A 21,034-nucleotide genomic window follows, 5' to 3' on the forward strand; every position below is an offset into this window, starting at 1 on the left:
TCTTATTCTTGTGTGTTGTGGAGGATGGGTATAGGTGTGGGGGGGGCTGTGGGGGGGTGTCTGGATACGTGGGGTGAGGGAGCGTGTGGGTGTGAATATATGGGATGTGGGTGGGGTTTGTTGGGGTCTCAACTCAGTAACATTTTTCTGATTTGTTTTAAAACAACTGTGTTGAAAATGTGTATCTTCAGTGGTCACTGCTTTAGAAAAGTAAAGAAAATACCATGTTTTACTGATCATTCATATCTCTTTCTGTACTACTGAGTGTCAAATCACTCCAGAGGTTGCAAGAGTTCAAACATGAACAGTAATCTTTCATTTCATATGCATGCTTTCTTTTGATGTTGACTCTAGCAGTAACAAACTCTACTGATACATGTTTCAGCTATAAGAAAAACAGCTGCGATAGAGTAAGACCCTGTCATTTTTCAACTTAAATATATCACCAAGTGCAAAGTAGACTCTTTCCACTCATTTTTAAGGTACTCGGTAGAAAAACTGAGGGAGTTATTTGCATATCTTTGTCAGATTGTTCAGGATTAAAGAACAAAGAAACCGTATCTTGTTTCTCTGTTGGTTGGCATGAACTTGCACAGTATTTTTCCTTTACAAAATAGTGTAAATGAACTAAAAAAAATTATGATAAATTTAAAAACCCATATCTTTAAACCAAAAAGCAAAAAACTTATTTGCTTGCCAAGATCTGTGGCTAGGTTTTTTAAGGTACTGCAGTCTGTTTCTCTTGAAAATGTAATTACCTGGCTACACGTGTGCTCATGATTTACTAGGTGGGAGGTACTTTCTGCTTCGTTATACACACGATGTCCCAAACTCGTACCAATTTGGTAATGGGCAGTGGGAAGGGAAAAGAATGACATCTGAAGTCAAACTGATCACTGATCTTGATTTAGTGTAAACACATGCGCCCTACACTTGCTGCACCAGATCTATTTTGGATTATATCCAAATATAATCCAGGCAAAAGGTAAGAGAGGGTGGTACCTTAGACATTACCTGGTTCAGAGAGGCATGAGCTCTCATGGATAGCGGCCTACTTTGTCAGATGCTACAAATGGACTTGCAGAAATGAAAGGTTTTAAATAGAAAGGAAAGAGAGACTGCTGAGAGGGGCAAAAGTGGGTTGCCTGGCACAATAGGGCAGTTAGCAGTTGTTGAGGTAACAGAACCCATAGGCTGCGTACAGACGTTTCGGCAGCCTGTCGGGGAGGCGCTCTAACTATAGTGCTTTACATCAAGCACCATTGAACCCAAAATGCATTTTTGCCTGTTGCATGTGGGGAGGGGGGATTCGAGCCTGCCTCTACTGGCCCAGGTCAGCAGGCAGGGGAGATCCAGCAGCCTCCCAAGAGTCTGCTGGACTTTCCCCATCCCTGCCCCCCACCCCCTGCCAGTTTGCAGCTGCGAGCAATGGCTGTGGAGGGGGGGGAGAGGTAGGACAGAGGCCCCTTCCACATGCCTCCCCCCTAATTAACCCTGCTGGGGTGGTTGGGAGAGCTGGGCTGGGCTGGTGCGGCAGTGGGGGACTCCTTTCCTCCTACCCCCTATACGAGCATCTTGACAGCGGCAGCCTCATGGCTGCCACAGCCAGAGCTGGAGCAGAGGGTAGGAGGAGCAGGGTCCCCCTGGCCACGCACGCCCGGCCCAGCTCCCCTCCAGCCTCCAGCAGGGGTAGCCAGGTTGGGACCATATGGCAGCCCCCCACCCTAGCTCCAGAAGCTCACATGGGGGGCTGTGGGGGGAAGAGGGGTCCCCTTCCCCATGTGACCTGGGCCTACTGCCCCCAAGACCTCAGCAGGGGTAGCAAGGGGGGAGGCTCATTTTCCCTCTCTCCCCCCCTCCCCCCAGTTCTGGGCATGGCAGCCACAGCTGCCACTGTCGAGACACATGTGCGGGGGCAATGGAAGGGAGACCCCCGATCACACAGGCCTGGCCCAGTTCCTTACAAAACCTGAGCAGGGGTAGCTGAGGGGGGCATGCATGGCAGGGCTCCTTTCCCCCTCCCCACCTCCACCGCTGCCTGGCTGCGCAGAGAGGAGGCAGATTTTCTGTCCCAGGGCTGGGCTGGTGCTTGCCTGTGGGCACACGAGCACTGCTGCACAAAGGAGCATGGGATGCAAGTGGAAATGCCCAGTATTAACCTTCCCAGGGAACCAGGGCACACGTTCAATTTTCATGCGATTTGCCATTTTAAAAGTGCTCTGCAGCCATGAATGTTTGTCATCTTATACCTACAGAGTGCTTTTGGGGGCCTCATCACACAAAAAAATGTGACTTCTGTACACATCCTAAGTCCCTGTTAAGGCAATATTTAACAGAGTCCTGTCTGTGGATAATTTATTGTTCCACAATTTAGCTTTCAAGTTGGTTTTTAAAATGCTGTTTTTTAAGGTCATCTGCTCTGAAGTCAGAGGTGGTCTGCCCAGAAGGCTAAAGTGTTCTGCTATGGGCTTTTGTGCGTCTCTGGACTTGATGTCCAGTCAGTGTCCATTCATTTCTTTTTGTGTAGGGATCACCTTGTCTGTCCAACATCAGAGGGCCATTATTAGTAGGTGATGATATAAATGAAGTTGGTGGAGAAGCAGGTGACTGAACCATGAATGTTATCATTCCTGTTGTTTGATCCAATGATGGTGTGGTCTGTGTTGATGGGGTAGTACAGCTGGCATCTGGGTCTACAGAAGGCAGGGTAGATGCATAGATAGAGCACCTCCTATCTGGGTATAGGGCAGTGATTCTCAACTGCGGTGCCCTTCAAGTGTCTGCAGTGTGGCATGCAACAGTAACACTGTTAGTCATGAAAACAAGATTTACAAAATAAACCTAGAGATTTCAAATAGGAATCCACAGTGTTAAAAACATTTTGACCTGTTGTGATTATTTTGTTTGCAACAGAAATATTACCATACTATAGTCAAAAAACCAGTGAAAACTAAGCCCTGGCATTTTCTAAGGGGTGCCTTGAGTATAAAAACGTTGAGAAGCACTAGTCCATAGCCAGGATGCTCAACCCCAAACCTGCAGGCCAGATCCAGCCACTGGTTCTGTGTAATCCAGCATGCAGGGCTCCCCATGGATTAGCCCCACACCACTCATCTGACCTGCAGGACCAAATGGTGGAGCACCATTGGTCTATAGCAAGGTCTGGTGTCTTGGTGAGAGTTGCAGTTAGGTAGTCTGTAGTTGGAGAGAGATCATTTGAAGTTGGGGTAATATTTATTTGGAACATAAATAATATATGGCCAAATTCCACCCCCAGCCAATTCAAGTTGTTCAGGTATAGCTAAAGGCCCATAATCATCCATAATCTCATAAACTAAATGAATGAAAATAGGAAGCTATTTAGAAAAGAAGAGTAAGCTTTCTAAACTATGTTAGGTTGATGACAGAATGGAGTGCTGACATTTATTTTACAATATATGTTACTTGAACTGGTGCACACAGAGCTAATTTGCAGATTTACATATTCTCCTTACCCATTGCTTTCATCTCCTCAGCCTTTGTCCCTCTTGTTGTTTTTTTGTATACACTCATTACCTCTTACTTTAAATAGGCTATAAAATGGCTAGGACAGGGAATCAATATGCCTTCAGGTAAGAGACCCTAACCTTGACTAGGGTTCTTGGGGCTGCAGTTATATAAACATGCACATTGTGAATGTGTGCACATGGTTAACATGTATAGTCTAATATAGAAAATACAATATATTTTTTATAAAAGTTGTACATAAACAATTTACAAGTGGTGGTGATGAGTAGTGGAAGTAAAATAATCGCCCCCCCATCCCAAAAAAAAACCAACAAAAAAATAAAGCAAACCAAAATGATTATGGCCCCAAAATGTTTTTGGAAATGGGAAGTTTACAACTGGATCTACTTCACAACATGATACAGAAAAATAAGAATTCTTGCAGGTCTAGGTTAGATTCCTACCTTATGAATAAACAGAATATACGCCAATATATTGTGGTATCAACTACCACTATCCTAGCATATTTATCAGGTTCATTATTCTGATGTCAGGATTCACTGGCTTTGGATGTAATTGTAGAGAGTATTGGTTGTCTCTACAGGAAAAAAACTTTGATTTAATTGCTTTGCGTGTAGGTTAACCTTCTCATTACCCTGTGGCATTTAAAGTAAAATGGCTCCATGTCAGTCGGACACAGAAGACTCGTAACTGGAAAGACACCTTTAAGTTAAGTAGCTGACCTTGTGAAAGAGGAGCTAATTAGAAACCATTTCTGGATACTAGGAGCAGTGGGTTAGGATCTTAATTCTTCACTACATGTTTCACCCTGGGGAGACAAAACAGGCATTAAAACCAGGAGAAGGCAGGGCAGAGATGCACCTTACGGACTAAATCAGAGTTGCATAAGCTTTCATTAACAATGGCTTACTTCAGACATCCTGCTTATATCACAGTAGTTTTCCAGCTGTTTCTTTTACTGTCAAACTGAAGAAAGTAGTAGATTAAAGAGTAACCTAAACACAATGCAGGTGATACTTGTAAGAAGAACCAGCTTCCCCTGCAATATCCCCAACTGCCCATGGCAGAAGCCTGGACTTTAGTGGTGGAGGTGACTGGGGTCTTCAGGCTCCCCCTCCCTCCTCTGGTTCATGGTCCTTTGGTTCATGCCCCTGCTCCTGAGAGCGGGGCCCAGGCTGCCTGTGTTGTGACCTGCACGGCCAGGCGGGGGTTAGGGCTGTGGCATATGTGGTGGGGGGTGAGCCAGGCCACTTGCCTGGTGTGAGTGTTTGTTGGGATGGGGATGTACTGTGCACGTGGCAGGCAGGAGGATTGGGCTGTGCATGCGGTGAGGGGGCGCTCAAGGTCTGTGGCCCACACTGCATGCATGCCCCAGCTTCCCAGAAGTTGGACAGCACCAGTGTAAGCAATGAGACTTTTAAATTGGGCTATCACCTTTGGGCTCTTGTGTGTCTTATTTTTGTGTGTCCCACTCTCCATTCTGATGGACACAGAACCTGGTTTTGTTATTTACCCCAGACTTGGTCATGGTAACTGATTGTATCTGGAAATAAAACCTCACATGTTGGAAAAAAAGGTAAAGTAGGAAAAAACATGGTCATTTATCTACTTATCACCCTCATACTCTACACTGCTTTCCCAGTGAACTGAGTGTAGTTGAAGGTTTTGTATGCCCTATTCAGTTTCTCAAGAGATTTGGTCCTACCTTCTTTGTCTTCCATACCTGTAATCTCCAGAATGGTTATAATCCACTGGATTACCATTAGCAACAATCAGTGTTTTATAAAAGTATTTTATTTCATTTTATTTAACGTTTCCTTTTTGGTTTTGTTATTCAAATTGTAGTAAATTAACTTAATCTTGGAAACTATTCAGATCCTATAGTGAAAACAGCCATAAATGTAGTCTGCTAGATAAGAATCCCAGGCGTCTATGTGTGCATGCAAGGCAGACAGTCCCAGCAAATGGACTTTGAGCTTTCACCCTACCCCGCTTTAGAAGTTCATGACTGAAAAGCCCAGCCATTTCAATAAAGTTGTTCCCACCTTCTAGGAAAGATAGACTATCTGACAGCTTATCAATTTTTGCCTTAAGCCTAAAGTTTCCCAATCACTTTGTTTCACCTTGTTGGTCCTTTCTGAATTGCTTACCAAATTTCAGCTGCTGCTTACATTTACAGGGACGTTTTACTTTTGTCCACTGGGGGTCATCACCCAGCTTTGGCCATGAAAATTTTGTATCTGCATGGCAGCACTGCATATTTACTGCGGAAATAAATGCAATTGAATCACAAAGATGTTCTGTAATTGCAGCTTGCTAATTCCACTTGTAAATGGATAAAATAAAAATACAAGTACACTTCTTATTCTCTCATATTTTTATTCTGTTAGCAAATAACGAGTTGCACCTTTCCTGGCTGGAATGATCTAGTTGGGGATGGTCCTGCTTTCAGGAGGGGGTTGGACTAGATGATCTCTTGAGGTCCCTTCCAACCCTGACTTCCTGTGATGCTAGGATATGGACAGGAAATGGGTCAAAGCAGCTTCCTGTGCTCTTATCCATGGGACTTCACAGGGATTTGGGTTAGTGGCTACTGATTTGGTATTCGGTTCTTTGGCCTTCATGGGGACAACTAGGCAGCATTTTTCCTTTCGGAAGCAGAGTTCCAACCAAAGCATCCTAGTGCCCAGAGTGTATACCGCTTCTGAGCCACTATTGGGGGATGCAGCTTATCTTCCTTCTCTCCGGTTCATGCAGCTAGGCAGATCCACTGACCCCATGGTTAGCAGGGGCTAAATCATGTTTCCATAGCCTCCCCATCTGTTCTTTTCGGTATCCTTTATTTGAATGATATAAAGTATAGGAAAACGCAGTGTAATTCCTTTTGATGAATAACAAGGCAGAAATTGACTCAAAATGGATAATTCACCATATAGCTGGTAGGTCAAGGAATGCACCCAATTGACAAGGTTTATGCAAGTTCATTTAAAAAAATATAAAAACACCCTTTTCATACTAACTGAGATAGGAGCTTGCCTCTTAGTGAACTATCCCAAACTCCTGTGCCCTGGTGAGACAGAAATGTATCCAGGATGTATTCAGGAGTATCTCCCAACGCAGATTTATTTAGTACTTTATACCAGGGTGCAGAGAAGCCTGATGTCAATGGTAGGCTCTTGGGGACCATGCCCAGGCTGCCTTGTGGGCCTGTTTTCCAGCTCTGGACTTGCACTTGGTGAGGCTGTTGATACCCTGCTACCAGAGTTACCTGCTCAGTATCCCTTCCCCAGGTGACAGCTCTGGCTTCTCAAAACAGAACAGGCAGCCAGAAGCAGGGGTGATATTTCCCGCCAACTCTTTAGGGCTCAGTGGTGGGGATACGACCAGTCTCTATTCTGCCCATTCCCTAACCCCGGGTTCTGGGAGCAGGGCTGTCCTTCCCGGCAATGCTGCTGACTGACTCATGGGAAGCTCCGCATCAGAGTTAATGCTTAGGGCAGCTCTTTGGTATAACTGAGGAGAGTGTGTGTGTGTGCGCGTGCGTGTGTGTGTGTGTGCACACGCGCACGCACCCTGGTCAGGGAGTTAATATGCTGGATTTTCTAAAAACCTTCACCACTGTAACAACATGGAATAGATGTGCCGCGTGGGCATGCTAATGGAAAGTTAATGCAAATAAAACCCATGCTGTATTGATGGGACTTCCTGTGAAAAGAGAAGCTGTAATACAGGCTTATAGGAACACAGCAAGACGATTCTGAATGCCACAGGCAAGACTTGGCTCTCTTCTGTCCCAGGCCAGACATCAACATTAGCTAAAACAAAGGGACCACTGAACACTAAGATAGTGCCACTTATTGGTGTAGATGCTGGACCAATAACTTTCTATCCTCGAGCTTTATAGAATTTAAAAACAAGAATCTTATTGTTGTTGTATTTCTTAAATATCCAGGTGGTCTGCCATTCACACAGATTTATTTGCATGATTAAGTCCTCTATTTAGTCACTGGAACATTACTTGTTAGATACAGACCACCAGCAAGTACAGAGCTCAAATCATCCAAACCAGGCCCATTTCTTGTGGGCAGATGTCTGTTGAAAACTGCAATGTTCTGAGGTTGGGGGATGTATTTTCCTCCCCTGCAACCAGTGTCTCACTACAGGCTGTAGGAAACTGCTGACTTATTTCCAAATTTTGTTCTGCATCTGTTGGATAGCTGTTAAGTCTCTTGGTGTTGGCCTCTTTTGTCTTAGCCCCTTTTCTTGCAATGAACCTATGCACCAGTTGTTAATGTGTGACAAAGAGACAAGTTTTAGCTCTGTGTATCAGCAAGGATAAGATGTTCAGATTCTTAAATGCTGTTTCGGGTTTTTTAAAAGAAATAAAAGTACATTGGGATGTTTTCCTGTCAGTTTTTTCCATTTACAAAGCCACATCTTGCCTCATTCCTAGATGGTCATATCATTTTTCTCTATCTTTATTTTTTTCCTGGCATCTTCTGGCTCGCATGTAACTACACCCTGTGAAATGCTGTGCTCATGGCAGTGTACTATTGACCTATCGTCCATCTGTAGATACGGAGAACCTTGCTCCTTCTTACTGCTTGATCATCAACTCATAGTGAAGCACAGATAATCTTATATAGAAAGATTATAGGCTAGTTGAATGCTGGCTGATATGTAAAGTTGTGCATTAATGTTCTAGTCATCGCTGTTGGTCTTCATGGACTAAGTCTCTAGGCCTTGAATCATCAGTAATGTGGTTTACTTTTCCTGCTTCCCCATCACTCACAGGCAAGGCAACACTGGTCCTCACTTTGGTAATAAGAACTGTCAGCAAATTTCATGCAGGACCCATCATTCAAATTCCTTTCCTTGCTCCCTGAAGATGCAGCCAGGTGTAATGCTCTGTGTTTTATCAGTGTGTCCAGAATTGTCTTGTCAGCAAACATACGGAGAACAGCACTAGCACGTCTTCATGGTAACACAGCAGCTCCCTGCTCAGGGTATGAAAAGACACTGACCCAGGTATCCAACAGCTTTTTTTTTGTCTCTGCAGTGGTGCAAATATTAAAAGTTGGATACTTCTCTGTCAAAAAAAGGAAACCAAAAGAAGCAGAGCTTCTTTAGGGGGAAATGCCTGGCACTTCATAGAGACTGACTTGAAAGGCTTTCTATGAGAAATCAGTACTTCCAGAGTTGTTTTAGAAGTGGATTTTGCTTCCAAAAATATTGCCACCATAGTGGCTAAAAAGTTTAGAGCTTTTCTCTCTGGTCCTTGCAAATTTATTTAGCATAAGGAAGCAGTCGCTGGACTTGGAAAAAAGGGAAGATGATACCCTCTTCGGGCCAGATAAGGCCCTGAGCAGCACTTTAGAACAGTTGCTGCATTCTTCTGTGTTCTTTTTCTTATATTTATTTTTGGCTCTACTATTTCTCTCTGTTCAGTACCTAGTTTGGAAAAGAAAATGGCTTAGGTTTGGAATCTGTGAATTCCACCGGTCAGTGAATTCTGCTATTAACTCAAGTTTTTGTCAGTGGATGAAATAGAATAAGCAATATAATCCTCTTCAAAATCTGCTGTGATCTGAACGTGCCTTTAAATGTCTATATTGTTCCTTTTTGTTTCAGAGCATTTCTTCTACTTCGACTCCAGAATCAGGCCAACCTCCTGGTAATGGTCAGGACATAAAAAAGAAACATCGGAAAAAGAAGAGTGCAGAAAAATCTGGTGGTCAAGACGCCTTCAATTTCTTACCTGATGCTGCTGCACCGCTGGCTGCTGATGTCTCCCCATTGATTACAGGGTGTTCAAGGTAGGGAACAAACTTCCTACTTAGGGTTTATATGCAGGATGTAACGTAAGCTCTTCTGCTTGTGAGATTTGGTGTGTGTGTGTGTTTAATAAAGTATGTTAATATGCAATCAATTTTTAAACTCTTACTGATGGGTGATGATGTGGTTTGCACAATAACACATCAAAAAGTGGCTTTTATTCACCAAGCTGTCTTTCTCTTCAACTACATAACTGTAAATAAGTCTTCTCTACCTGTTTATAATAACTATTGACCTAAATTTTCTTTACTCTTTGTTCATATTATTAAATCCTTGTCTGAGATGCAAGAAGATTGAGAAATACATATGAGGTGTTAAAATATGGCTCTGAGCCAGGACTGAGTTTGAGAAACGTGGTATTTCAAAATATTTTAAACAATTTTTAAACAAATTAAAAAATGAAATAAGTGGAACTACTTGAGGAACTGAGATTACTATTCAGTGCTATTCAGGGTAGCAGAAGGTAACATGATCTGAAATTCATTGAATGACACAAGGGGGGCTGCTTTCTCTGAGGCAGTAATGCCATGTGAAGAGAATTCAGATTTTACTTTCTGATGTCAGGACAGTCTTCAGCTGCTACAATGGACTACCTGTTTAATAACAGCTTGATTTCAACAGGGTTTCATTCTTTTCCAAATCACAAGCATGAGTCAGGATATGAATAGTACATATAATTCATAAGCAGTGGCAGTGATTTACTGATAAGTAGCTAGGATTTTTGCAGTTGTATTTACACGGCACCTTCAGTAAGCTCACACACCTATTGACTGCATGTTCTGAACAGTAATGAAAACTATAGAATATGCACAGACCTTCCTCTGTTTGTACCTAGTTTGCACCTATAGTTCATTTTCTCTGTCTCAGCAATGTTTTGTTTTTTAACTTTTTAACTAAAAACCTCTTTAGAAGGAGGAAATACTGATTTTTTTTAAACTTGTTTACACAAAACAGAAAGATAGGTTCATTATTTCCGTACTAGATGTATTACATTTTATTGTAATTCATTTTATGTTCTTATACAGGTATCATGTTAGTATATCTCCTTTTAATCACTGCTATTTTATCCCAAGAACTATATTTGAAATCCAGTCCTTGGTGCTCTTTTTAAAATGCTATTATGAGGCTTTCTTTTTTATGGAGTGGATTTTAGTCGGTGATGATAAGCCTTACCTGTTGAGGCTTATTTATTTATTGTAATGTTCTTGCTTATTTCCAAGGTTATATAGTTCAGACCAAATCTTTGGGTCAACTTTTGGCTGGTAAAGCATAAATGTGCAAGAACATAGTTAGCAATGATAGCACTGGACAGCACTCAGGTTCTTGAACTGCAGAAAGCTTAGAGAGGAAATGCTCTGCAGGTTCTTGGCAGCTGATGGTATGGATGGATGTGGTGTAGTTTAGTCAGTGAGCGTAGCCAGTCTATTAGTGGCAACCTGCCCTGCCCTCTGTAGCCCAGTACCACCAGTGGACTCATTCTCAGTCTTCTTGCATATGGTTCCTATTATTAGCCCAGCGCAACATGTGAGAGTTTTACGAATAATTTGGTCTCACTCAAGATACAGTAACTTCACAGTATATTAGTCACTTCATTTTGGGAGGTATTTCCAGATGTAAAATTGGAACTTACTTTTTCTGGGATTCTTTGATTTTTTTGTTTATTTGATATAGAATCTGATCAAACAAAATGGTCAAAAAATACTTCAATGTGTTTGATAATACATTCTGTCTGGACTTGCATTTAGCTTAATAAGGCACTAATGAATTGCAATCAACTTACAAAAGTCGGGTGGTGGCAAACGTAATTTAACAGAGCCCCCCTTTAGAAATTCAAACTCTGTTACAAATTTCCCTGCTGGCTCCTGACCAACACTCAGCAAAAGCTAAGTGCAGAATTCCAACATTTGACGTATGGCACTATCCCACATTATCCAGGACATTTAATTCCTATCTTTTTTAAAATAATACCCATAGTAATTTAAAAATAACAATGAACATTGAGTGAAAAGCCCAACTGCTTATATCTACTTGCAGGTTGGATTGAAATTCCCACAAGCGCAGGCAGTAGTGTAAATAGGGGTGGGTGAGTCGGGCACGACTCCTGGGCCCCACTTACAGGGGGCACAAAATTGGTAACCACCACCACTGATGGTCTGGGTGCCTCTGCCTGACCAAAAATGTATTTTATGCCCCTGTGCATAGACTTGTGGTAGGGCCATCACTGCTTGTTCCCTGAGAGAGAAGAAGTTTTTAATATTTTTTTGGCTCCTGTTTTATTGCTGCTGTTGCATTTGTTGCACTGAAAGCATTATGTTTCCACTGATTTGTCATACTTTGATATACACTTTTTTGAATTGTAGCTCGTTCTCTTGATAAGCACATCTACACAGGGTTTTTAGTGTCTATACTGGAGAGAACTAAGTCTGAAAGAGTCTGAGGCTTCTACCACATCTATGAATAAATTTAGGCTGGAAATTGGAAAATGTATTGAACCGTCAAATATGTGCAGTTCCTGAGCAACTGTCTAATAAGCGTAGAGGGGAAACCAACCAAAGTAGTTCCATGTCACAGCTGATAAGGTTCATTAGCAGAATTGTACTGAATGGCTTGCTGCACCTGCAGGAATCTGGACATGATGAGTTAAGGAGAGAGTTCTTTCAGTCCCATGTTCCTCATTTTTTCAACATCTGCCTCAGCGGATCAGGCAAATGCAAAATTGGCAAACAGACCAAGTAGACCATCTTCAGTCAAAAATGATTTTCATAAGAAGGTTTCCTTCAAAAAAGTTTAATTGAATAAATAAGTGGATATAGTTCCTGTGGGACCAATTCTGGGGGGGTGAGGGAGTGGGGTTATATTGAAAACAAAGTTAAACTGATGATGCATTGCATTTAAAAAGATGCAGGAATGGTTGTTTTTCATAGGGAATCACTTGAATATCTTAGACCAGGTTTGCACTTGAAAAACCTGTACTTGCTTGGATTACGTTCCTCTCATCTTTCAGTGTGTCCTTGCTTGCATCTTCAAATCAGTTAAGCCCCAGATATCACTGATGCCAGTTTACAAAAATTAAATTTGGATCGGTGATGTAAACTTGAAGAGGAGGAAGAGCATTTCAGAGGCACATGTTCTCTTTTCTATTTCAACTACCATGTGCAGCTACATAGATTTAGTTTCCCTAGACAGTGTATGCTTGTGTAATCATTATACTGTATGCTTATTTGAGGATGTGTAACCAAGCTATCTTAACTAATGAAAATTTAAATTTCTTGTAAATTACTTGAAACACGTTGTAAATGACTGTTTGTGATGTGGATACTTTCTGACCTGTCACTTTAATTTCTAATACACAGAGGAATATACATTAGCAGAAAGGAGAAAATAAAAGAAGAAATAGATACAAACTAGCAGGGCTGGCACTAGATAGATGGCTCTGATTTTAACATAGCAACATTTCTACAGTTGACTGTTGCTATAAACCTGTAAAATTAGGTGGGGCTACCACAGTCTGCACCCTGTGTGGCAACAGCAAGAGATGGGCTGGCAGCAGCGGTGGCTGCTGTTCTTGCACTGCCTCTAAGTGGGAAACCAGGGATGGTACCCCAGTCACCCCCCTTTTGTAAGGCTACTGTGTAAAATGAGAACCATATATTTAAAACTACAACTCCACTGTTCTCGCACATCTTTTTACTGAGATAAACTTACTACCAATATCTGTAACATAGTTAATTCCTACGACCTTCTGAGACCTTCTCATGTAGGTCATCCTTGATATCCTGCTGCTTCTTTCTTAGCTCAGAAGAATATTTCTGAAATATATTTCCTCTGTTCCTTTATCAGAAAACATGTGGGTTGTCAGAAATTTTACTGTTTTACTTTAAGGATCACATGTGGAAAAAATCCTGTGAGATCCATATGTAAGAGCCACTTTAATTCATCACAGGAACATTAAAATATTGGAAGGGGATGGAACTGTGGTAGAAACATGGGGAAAAAAACCCTGGGCGATCAGGCTTTTATTACGAATCTAATACTGACTCATGTGGCTGACCCTGGGAGAGGCTCTTAAACTCTTTGCACCTCATTTTAAATATGTGTAAAATGGAAGTAGTAATATTTGGATGTTGAAGGACTTAATGCATTAAATATTTGCAAAAGCTTGAGATCCCCAGGTGTGTCCTTGAAGTGGGAAGTGTTGCACATAGCAGCTGTTGTTATATTGAAAAGTTTTAAATCTCTCCATAAATCAACAGTGGAATGTAGCCTTTCCAGTGTGAGAAACTCAGGAGCATTAAATCATTAGGATCTTGTTTACGAGCTCTGAGGAAATAAAAGGATTTTCTTAATATTTTCCATTATATATGCCCATCTCACCACCACATTTTAGAAGAGAACTTCAGCAGAATTTTGAAATTTAAAATACATAACCAACCCCAAAGTGGGTTGAAGAAGAGGGGGAGGAACATTGAGATTAGGGAATTTGTACTGACCCTTGTCAAAATGGTTTCCATTTGTGCTTTAAACTGTTTTCATTCAGGGCCACATCACCTCTCTCTATTTTTTGTTGTTGAGAGGGTAGAACTAATAAGAGAAGTGACACAAATGGCCATGAATCTGTTAGAGGGAAGAGACTTGAGTTTACCAAAATAGCACACTTCACAACTAAACTTAAATTTTTTTACAACTTTAACTTTTCTCCTTTTGCTCTTTGGTGCATGACAATTATTGCCACCCAGAGGAGCAAACTGTTGCTAAGTGATCTTCTGATTTAACATGGGCAGGTCTGTACTAGGTAACTCAGGGAGTGGTACCCTTGAACACATACAGCTCTTTGTGCAGGCTACCATTTGACCCAGAAGCAATGTAGTTGTCAATACATTCATATGGCACTGGGCTAATTACCCCTCTAGATTGGCAGTGTTAATTAGCTTGCTTGCATGATCACATGAATGCGGAGACCTACATTGCTACTGGTTCTAGAGGTAGCCCATATGGAGCAGTGTGTTTAAGATCACTGCTACCTAAAATTGAAAGTTTGTGGTATAGAGCTCGCCTGACCTCCTTGTGGCTTTTGATGTTGGGTTTATTCCAAGAATGTAACAATACAGTTGGCCATATTCTGTGCTGTCTGTGTTACTCCAGTAGAGTTACTCCAATATTTATTCTAGCAGAATTTCACCTGAACAGACTACATTTCAGAGTTTAGCAGGAAGGAGTTGATTATTTTTTTCTTTCCAAACGCATCCTATAGAAACTTGATAGGCTCTTGATACCTTGAGATTAACAAGAACAAGTACATACATTTAAAATCCCATATAGTGAGTATTTCTTTTTTTCCTGCTCCAGCCCAGGCAGAGAGAGCTGGTCAGTAGTGTCTGATTTGAAGGAAGATGATCCCCAGCAAGGAGTTAGGTGCCATAATCTTCTTTTTGCTGGTCTGGATATTAAGGAAGATGCAAGTTCACAGACCCCAGCTGTAAGCAGGTATAGAATTGCTAAATGTGAATATAGCAGAACGGCTATAGCTGACCATGTAATGTGTGTGCAGTGTTTTAGATTAATACCAACATTTCTTGCATGTAGAATTACAAAACAGTATAATTATTGGCAAAGCAAAAAATTAGAAACAAATTCCTGTAATTTAGAATTATAATAGCATCATGCATTTAATTGTGTTTAGAAGTCATGGTAGTAATATACCTTATATACTAACTACATATAAAACTATGGCCAGGTACAGGCAATAATACACTTTTACTGGTATAAGTGATTGGAAATCAGTCTATACAGAACAGAAATTTAGCACACACAAGACTGGTTTAAAAATGGCAGATGGTCTAAGATTTGCTCCCCCCACCGAAGGGCAGCTACGCGTTCTGTTTCTTACCCATCTAAACTACGCCGCTTACAGAAAGCCGCGTAACTTAGATCAGTTCCACCTCAGACTTTTTGAATGTCTGTACCTAGCTAAGCGCATCTCTACCCTGTCTTCTGCCTGGCTATAGACTAATACGGCTAACTCCTCTCTCTGCTCATGATTGGTTCTTAACACATCTGAGAACACACAAGGACACCAGAGTTTCTCTTTATTCAGCCATAAACCTTTTGAGCTTCTGGCTCCCAGCCCCGATACTTTGCGGTGGAAGTAGTTTTGTAATTTAGCTGAAGTCATGACGTATCAGGAAACCTAATAGTTTGGGCGTTGTCTCTAACAACCTGACATGTTTACTGTGGGAGGGCTTATCTTGAGTCACTGTTTCCTTTACTGCTTGTTTTCCCCGACAGCCCTGCTGTTTAGGCCTGTTCAGGCTGCTTACAGACGTTAAAATAGCAAACAAAAAAACCTGAGCTTTACATTAAACTGGGCACATTCCTGCACCAAGCCTAGACATACCCAGAAGAGGTATCGTGTTAGTTGGACCTGACTCTCCCAACATCTGTATAGATTGGTTGCTTTTGTGGGGCTTTTTGGTACTTTTGTTTAATAGCTGACTGAATCAGCTTTAAATAAAAGTGCCAAAAAGGCCCACTGAAGTGTTTGATCTATACAGATGTTGTGGAGCCAGACTGAACTAACGTGCTACTGCTTCTGGTAAAGCATGGAGGGTTTGGGAGATTTTTTTAATGTCTGTAAGCAACCTTACTACCATAATAAATACCCCAGTATAATCATTTAATAAACATCCCTACTGCCAAGGTAACATACAGCATTAATACATTTATACAGAGCATCTCCATATCTGTTAGTGTTATTGCTCCAACAAAAGAGAGATGATTAGCTGTGTTATCCTCAAGCCAGTCAGAAGGCAAAGCAGGGTGGCAACTTAGAGACTAACTGGTTTAGAAAGGCATGAACTTTCATAGGCAAAAGCCTACTTAATCAGAAGTACTTGCAGAATGGATGTGCAGAAAGTCCATTCATAGCATCTGATAAAGTAGGCAGCTGCCTACAAAAGCTTATACCTCTGAACCAATTAGTTCTGGGATGCCACGCTGCCCTGCCTTCGGTCCAGCAAATAGTATCACCTAATCCAAACAAAAACCCCTTGCTTCTCACATCTTTCCTGGACCATTTTTACTACAAGAACATGCCAACCCTAATTCTAAAATTTGGAGCAAGACTACATGATTTTAACTTTTGTAGTCGGTGACTTGAGATGTTTGGCTGCAGGCAAGTTATGTTTTTTATAGTTATTTCTTATGCAAAACAACTTAAAATCTTTTTATAGTTTAGACTTGAGTATTGCACATGCTTAAACATGTGCTTAACTTTAAGCATTTGAGTAATTCCCATCAAACACATAAAGTGCAAAGGGACAGTCCTAGATTAAATTTCAACATGAACCTACATTTCCAGGATTACAGCCTTGTATATCTTTCAGTACATGCAACAACTAACCTCAGCAAAATGACTTTATAGGCCTTGAGAACTGCAAGAACTCCTCTGCTCTTTTATATTTTCTCATTTGTATGTGCTCATTTTCAGTGCTACCCTTTGGTATTAATTTTTCCTTAAGGAATTCAAGCAAGTACAAATTCTGTACAAAGACAGACCAAGTAATCCCAGCAAACAATGTGCACTTGTTCCATATCTGAGAAGACTTTCAGGGAGAGAACATATTTTGATCGTATCAAAATATGGTGAAAAGATTGGCTAGAAATGCATCCTGCCTCCGGGTTATTATTGATTCCTAATACGTTTTCAAAGAGAGAGACTCGTATGTAGCAGAGGACTGAGTTATCTGCAGGCCTTCCTTGATGATCTGATAATCTTGTTGGAAGACGAACAGATTAAGTAAAATAGAAAAGATTGCTATAAGTTGCTCATGAATAAATTCAAGGAATTATGTTCTGTATTCCAAGTAATGTCTAAAAAATGTCTCAGATTTACCTCTTGCTCCTTATTTAAAATTGCTTTAGGCTAAAGACTTTATTAAAGCCAAGAATAAAATTAACAAATTGACATAGGGTAGAAGATGACATTTATGCCATACAAAACCCAGACACTTAGGCTGTCAACATAGCATGGACATGGCCAACCTGTGGCATGTGTTTCACACATGGTGAGGTCAGCCTCTCTATGTGGCGTGCAGCAGACAGTGGAGACAAGCAGCACAGTGCAGATAGGACAGGGAGCAGAAATCAGAGCAGCAGATCAGGCAGGGAGCACAGGACAGGGAGCAGAAAGCAGAGAAGTTGTTTGGATAGAGGATGGGGATCAGAGTGGCACTCGAAGGATGTGTGGCTAATTTGTGGCACAGTTGCCAAATAGGTTATCCCCCTACTGGTATAGCACATATGAGCATTGTCTATCTGATTCTGCTTAGTGTACATTAAAGGTTAAAATGTGTGTTCAAATCATGTGTGTCACCTGGAAGAAATGAGCACGATCCGGCATGTAGTCCAAACCAGGATCATAAAGGGATATTGTGTGCTGTAATGAGTACACAGTATTAAGTATCTTTGCTTGCAGAATTGCTGCCCCTTTCCCTCCTCGCTCCCTACCTTGCTGCAAATCTTCTTTGGGGAATGAGTCTGCTAGCGTAACTCTTAAAAGTTATTATGAGCATGCAGCTAGGCAGATCGCAAACTCGTAACCCCTGTTCAAGGAGATGTACCCACTGTGAACTTGCTAAGGCTTGTACAATGTGGACATCTGTAGGGTCTCCAGTCAATGGCAGGAATCTGTTACAGTTTGCACCCTTGTTGTTTATCTTTATCAGATTCTTTATTTTTATTCCACACCATTAACCTTTTTAAGTACTTTGCTTTGTTACAAGTCAGCTAATAAAGCTGGGTTAATAAGTTGGCAACATTCATTATACAAACCATTGAGCCTACTATGTTCTATATCTAACTCTCATACAGGGCGCTTACACACAGGGTTAATTTTTTGCACAATCAGAAAGTGCTCTGCAGCTGTGACTTAATACACGTGCATGATTACAGAGCCCTTTTAAAATGGTGACTGCATGAAAAAATAACCCTGGCCAAATGAAGGATTAGGTTAAGGCACTCTAAAGCAGAGCTCCTTAGGGAACTTGTGTTCCCTCCAGGAAGGAGAGGGGCAGCACAGAGCTGTGGGCTGCTTTTGAATAACCAGAGCTGAGTGGAGGGACAGGGTGAAATGGAGCCCCCTCGCCTCATGGGCCTCCCCCAGCTACCTCCGCTGGGATATTGGGGGGAGCCAAGCTGGGCAAGGGGGAGGGGGCTGCCTTCTCCCACCTTCCCATGTGGGGCTCCTGACAGCAGCAGCACAGAGCTTCCAGTTGCTTCTGAATGGCCAGAGTTGAAGTGTAGAGCTTGGCTCCCCTCCCATACTCCACCTTGTGGGGGCGGGGGGCATGTGAGGTGAGGGGGCTCCATTATACTCTGCTCCCCCCTTGGCTCTGGCCATTCAAAGCTGCCAGCAGCTCTGTGCTGCCACTCCCCCTTCCCTCTCCTTCCCCTGCTGACAGCCCTGGAGCTGGGAGTGGGGCTGGGGAGAGGGGCAGTTTGGCCGCCTCCATCAAGGCTGCTGGCGTGCCCCTGCGGGCTGGCCAGGGCCCATGCAGGCAGGCTCCAGTCGTCCTGTGACCCAGCATGTGAACATCTGTTGGGTCAGAAGGACGGGCTCTAACTCATGGCGCTTTATCTAAAGCTGTAAGCACGCACAGTCTTCTGGAGACAGATTTAGAAACCTCTTTTCCTCTTTGTTTTCATATGATACAAGTAACTTCTCTAGGAACAAACTTTCAGAACCATAGGCACATAACACCTCCTATTAAATACAGAGGTTGTTAGCACTGTTGGTCTGCAGTGAGGCAGAAGGTAAGGCAGGATAGCACTTTAGAGAAACAGGTTCAGGAGGCATGAGCGTTCATAGGTGGCCACCTACTTTGTCAGATGCTGTGCTTTTCCTGATGACCCATTCTGGCAGCTGCTGACACCGGGAAGGGAGGTGCAGAAGCTGAGGCAGAGAATACAGCCAGGTCAGCTTGAGGACTCTCTTTACTTTCTTGCTAGTTAGCTAAGTTATCCTGGAGCCTTCATGAAGTAGGCTTTGGTCTACAAAAGCTCATGACTCTCTGAACTAGTTAGTCTCTGAGGGCATTTATACATATGCCTTTTCGTGCTGCGATGCACCTGAGATCCAACACATCGGAGCAGATTCAACTAATCGCGTGCAGTTGCACAAGCAGAGAAGTGCACGTCAGCATGCAGAAAATGGCAGTGGTCCACTTTTGATGTGTTTTAGTTCAAAAGTGCACTGCTGCCAGTTTCTTAGCACTGATGCACATTTTGCTGTTTATGTACATGCAAAGCACCCAGTGCTGTGGTGCAAGCATGTGTACAAATGCCCTAAGGTGCCATTCCACCATGCTTTCTATTTTCTGTTTTCTATTTCTAGTGTCTTTAAGGAGGTTTTGTGCTGCTAACAGAACAGAAAGCTAAAAGTAAAATTGATTTGGGCCCAGATTTATGTGGGTGTTGCTCCACTTCTCCCCACCCAGGCTGTATTTAGCATAAAATAAATTTGTATCGATTGAAATGATTTCCTACCTCAGTAAGAGCCTTCTGATACTTCCTGGCTTGATTAAGACCCCAGTTATTTGACCCCAGCAGTCTTTCCAGCCCAGAGCAGGGGGGCTGGACCCGATGATCTCACAAGGTCCCTTCCAGTCCTAAACTTCTGTGAATTTGTGAGATATCATTGCTATCTATGTCAACATTAAGGACAGCAACAAATGTATTTAGAAGGATCTTCAGCAACCTGAAAACTGTCAGAAAGACTTCACAGTAGAGAAATTATTTTTAAAAGTTATGTTGAGACTGAATTTATGTTATGCATTAAACACATCTGGTCTTGTCTGAGCAATACCGTTCAGGTGGATAACCATTTTCAAAGCCCAATTAAAAAACAAAACAAAACAAAATAGTCTGCAAAAGTCAGAATGGTTTTAGGGATCTGAGGAAATGATGTCATTTGGAAGGATGACATCCTGGCTTATGTAACACTCTTAAAGGCAACATATTTTACTAACAGGTCTATTCACAGTATAATGTAACTGGAACTACATAGGACAACCTGTATGTTACAACAACCTCAGGTTTTCTGTCTGTCTACTTCAATAGTCATCTGAGCCCCAGTGGTGTTGATCTGATCTAAGTGCAGGTCTAAAAGCCAGGAATTGATGAGTTCTACCTTTGGCTTTTGCCAATGACTCACTTCCATGCTTTGTCTCAGGTGGCCTATATGCAAAGTGGGGATAATTTATGTGGCTCACAGGTCTTCTGAGGATGAACTATTTAGAGTGCAGTTCATATTCCAGTTTGCAGAAGATGCTGAGCACTTTGCAGGAAATCAGACTTTAAAGTCTGTACAGTGCTTTGAACTTGTGGAGCACAGCATATCACTTTTAAATATTAGTACAAGCTATTTTTTTTACTATGCCTGAGTTCACTATTAACACACTCTGAGCAGAAGAAGGTTTGTTTTTTCCCCAGTCCAGACATTCTGCGCACACATTTCCAATTGCTTTCAGCAGCATGACATTTCTTTTGAATCATTACTGATACCATTTTGTGATCATATTGGTGATGATTACTGTTTAATGAGCATATTTAGTCAATTGGGAAACACATGGATGAAGAATCATAGACACACTCTCCACCCCATCCCTTTCTCACACGCACGCACACCCACCCACCC

At 42.0% G+C, this 21,034-nt stretch overlaps 1 protein-coding gene across 4 annotated transcripts in view; it reads left to right on the forward strand.

The window, feature by feature from the left end:
• TACC2 (transforming acidic coiled-coil containing protein 2) overlaps positions 1–21,034 on the forward strand; it is a 244,549-nt gene that overhangs the window by 23,999 nt on the left and 199,516 nt on the right. For 3 of the 4 annotated variants that reach the window (XM_019502936.1, XM_019502937.1, XM_019502938.1), the window contains exon 4: positions 9,139–9,323. In XM_019502936.1, coding sequence (XP_019358481.1) covers positions 9,139–9,323 — 185 coding nt within the window. Of the gene's footprint in view, positions 1–9,138; positions 9,324–14,688; positions 14,827–21,034 lie in introns of all 4 variants that reach the window. The other variant, XM_019502940.1, reaches the window with a different exon arrangement.

This window comes from Gavialis gangeticus, unplaced genomic scaffold (assembly GCF_001723915.1).
Source record: "Gavialis gangeticus isolate Ggan-Ray unplaced genomic scaffold, GavGan_comp1, whole genome shotgun sequence".
In the NCBI taxonomy this organism is placed as follows: Eukaryota; Metazoa; Chordata; order Crocodylia; family Gavialidae; genus Gavialis; species Gavialis gangeticus.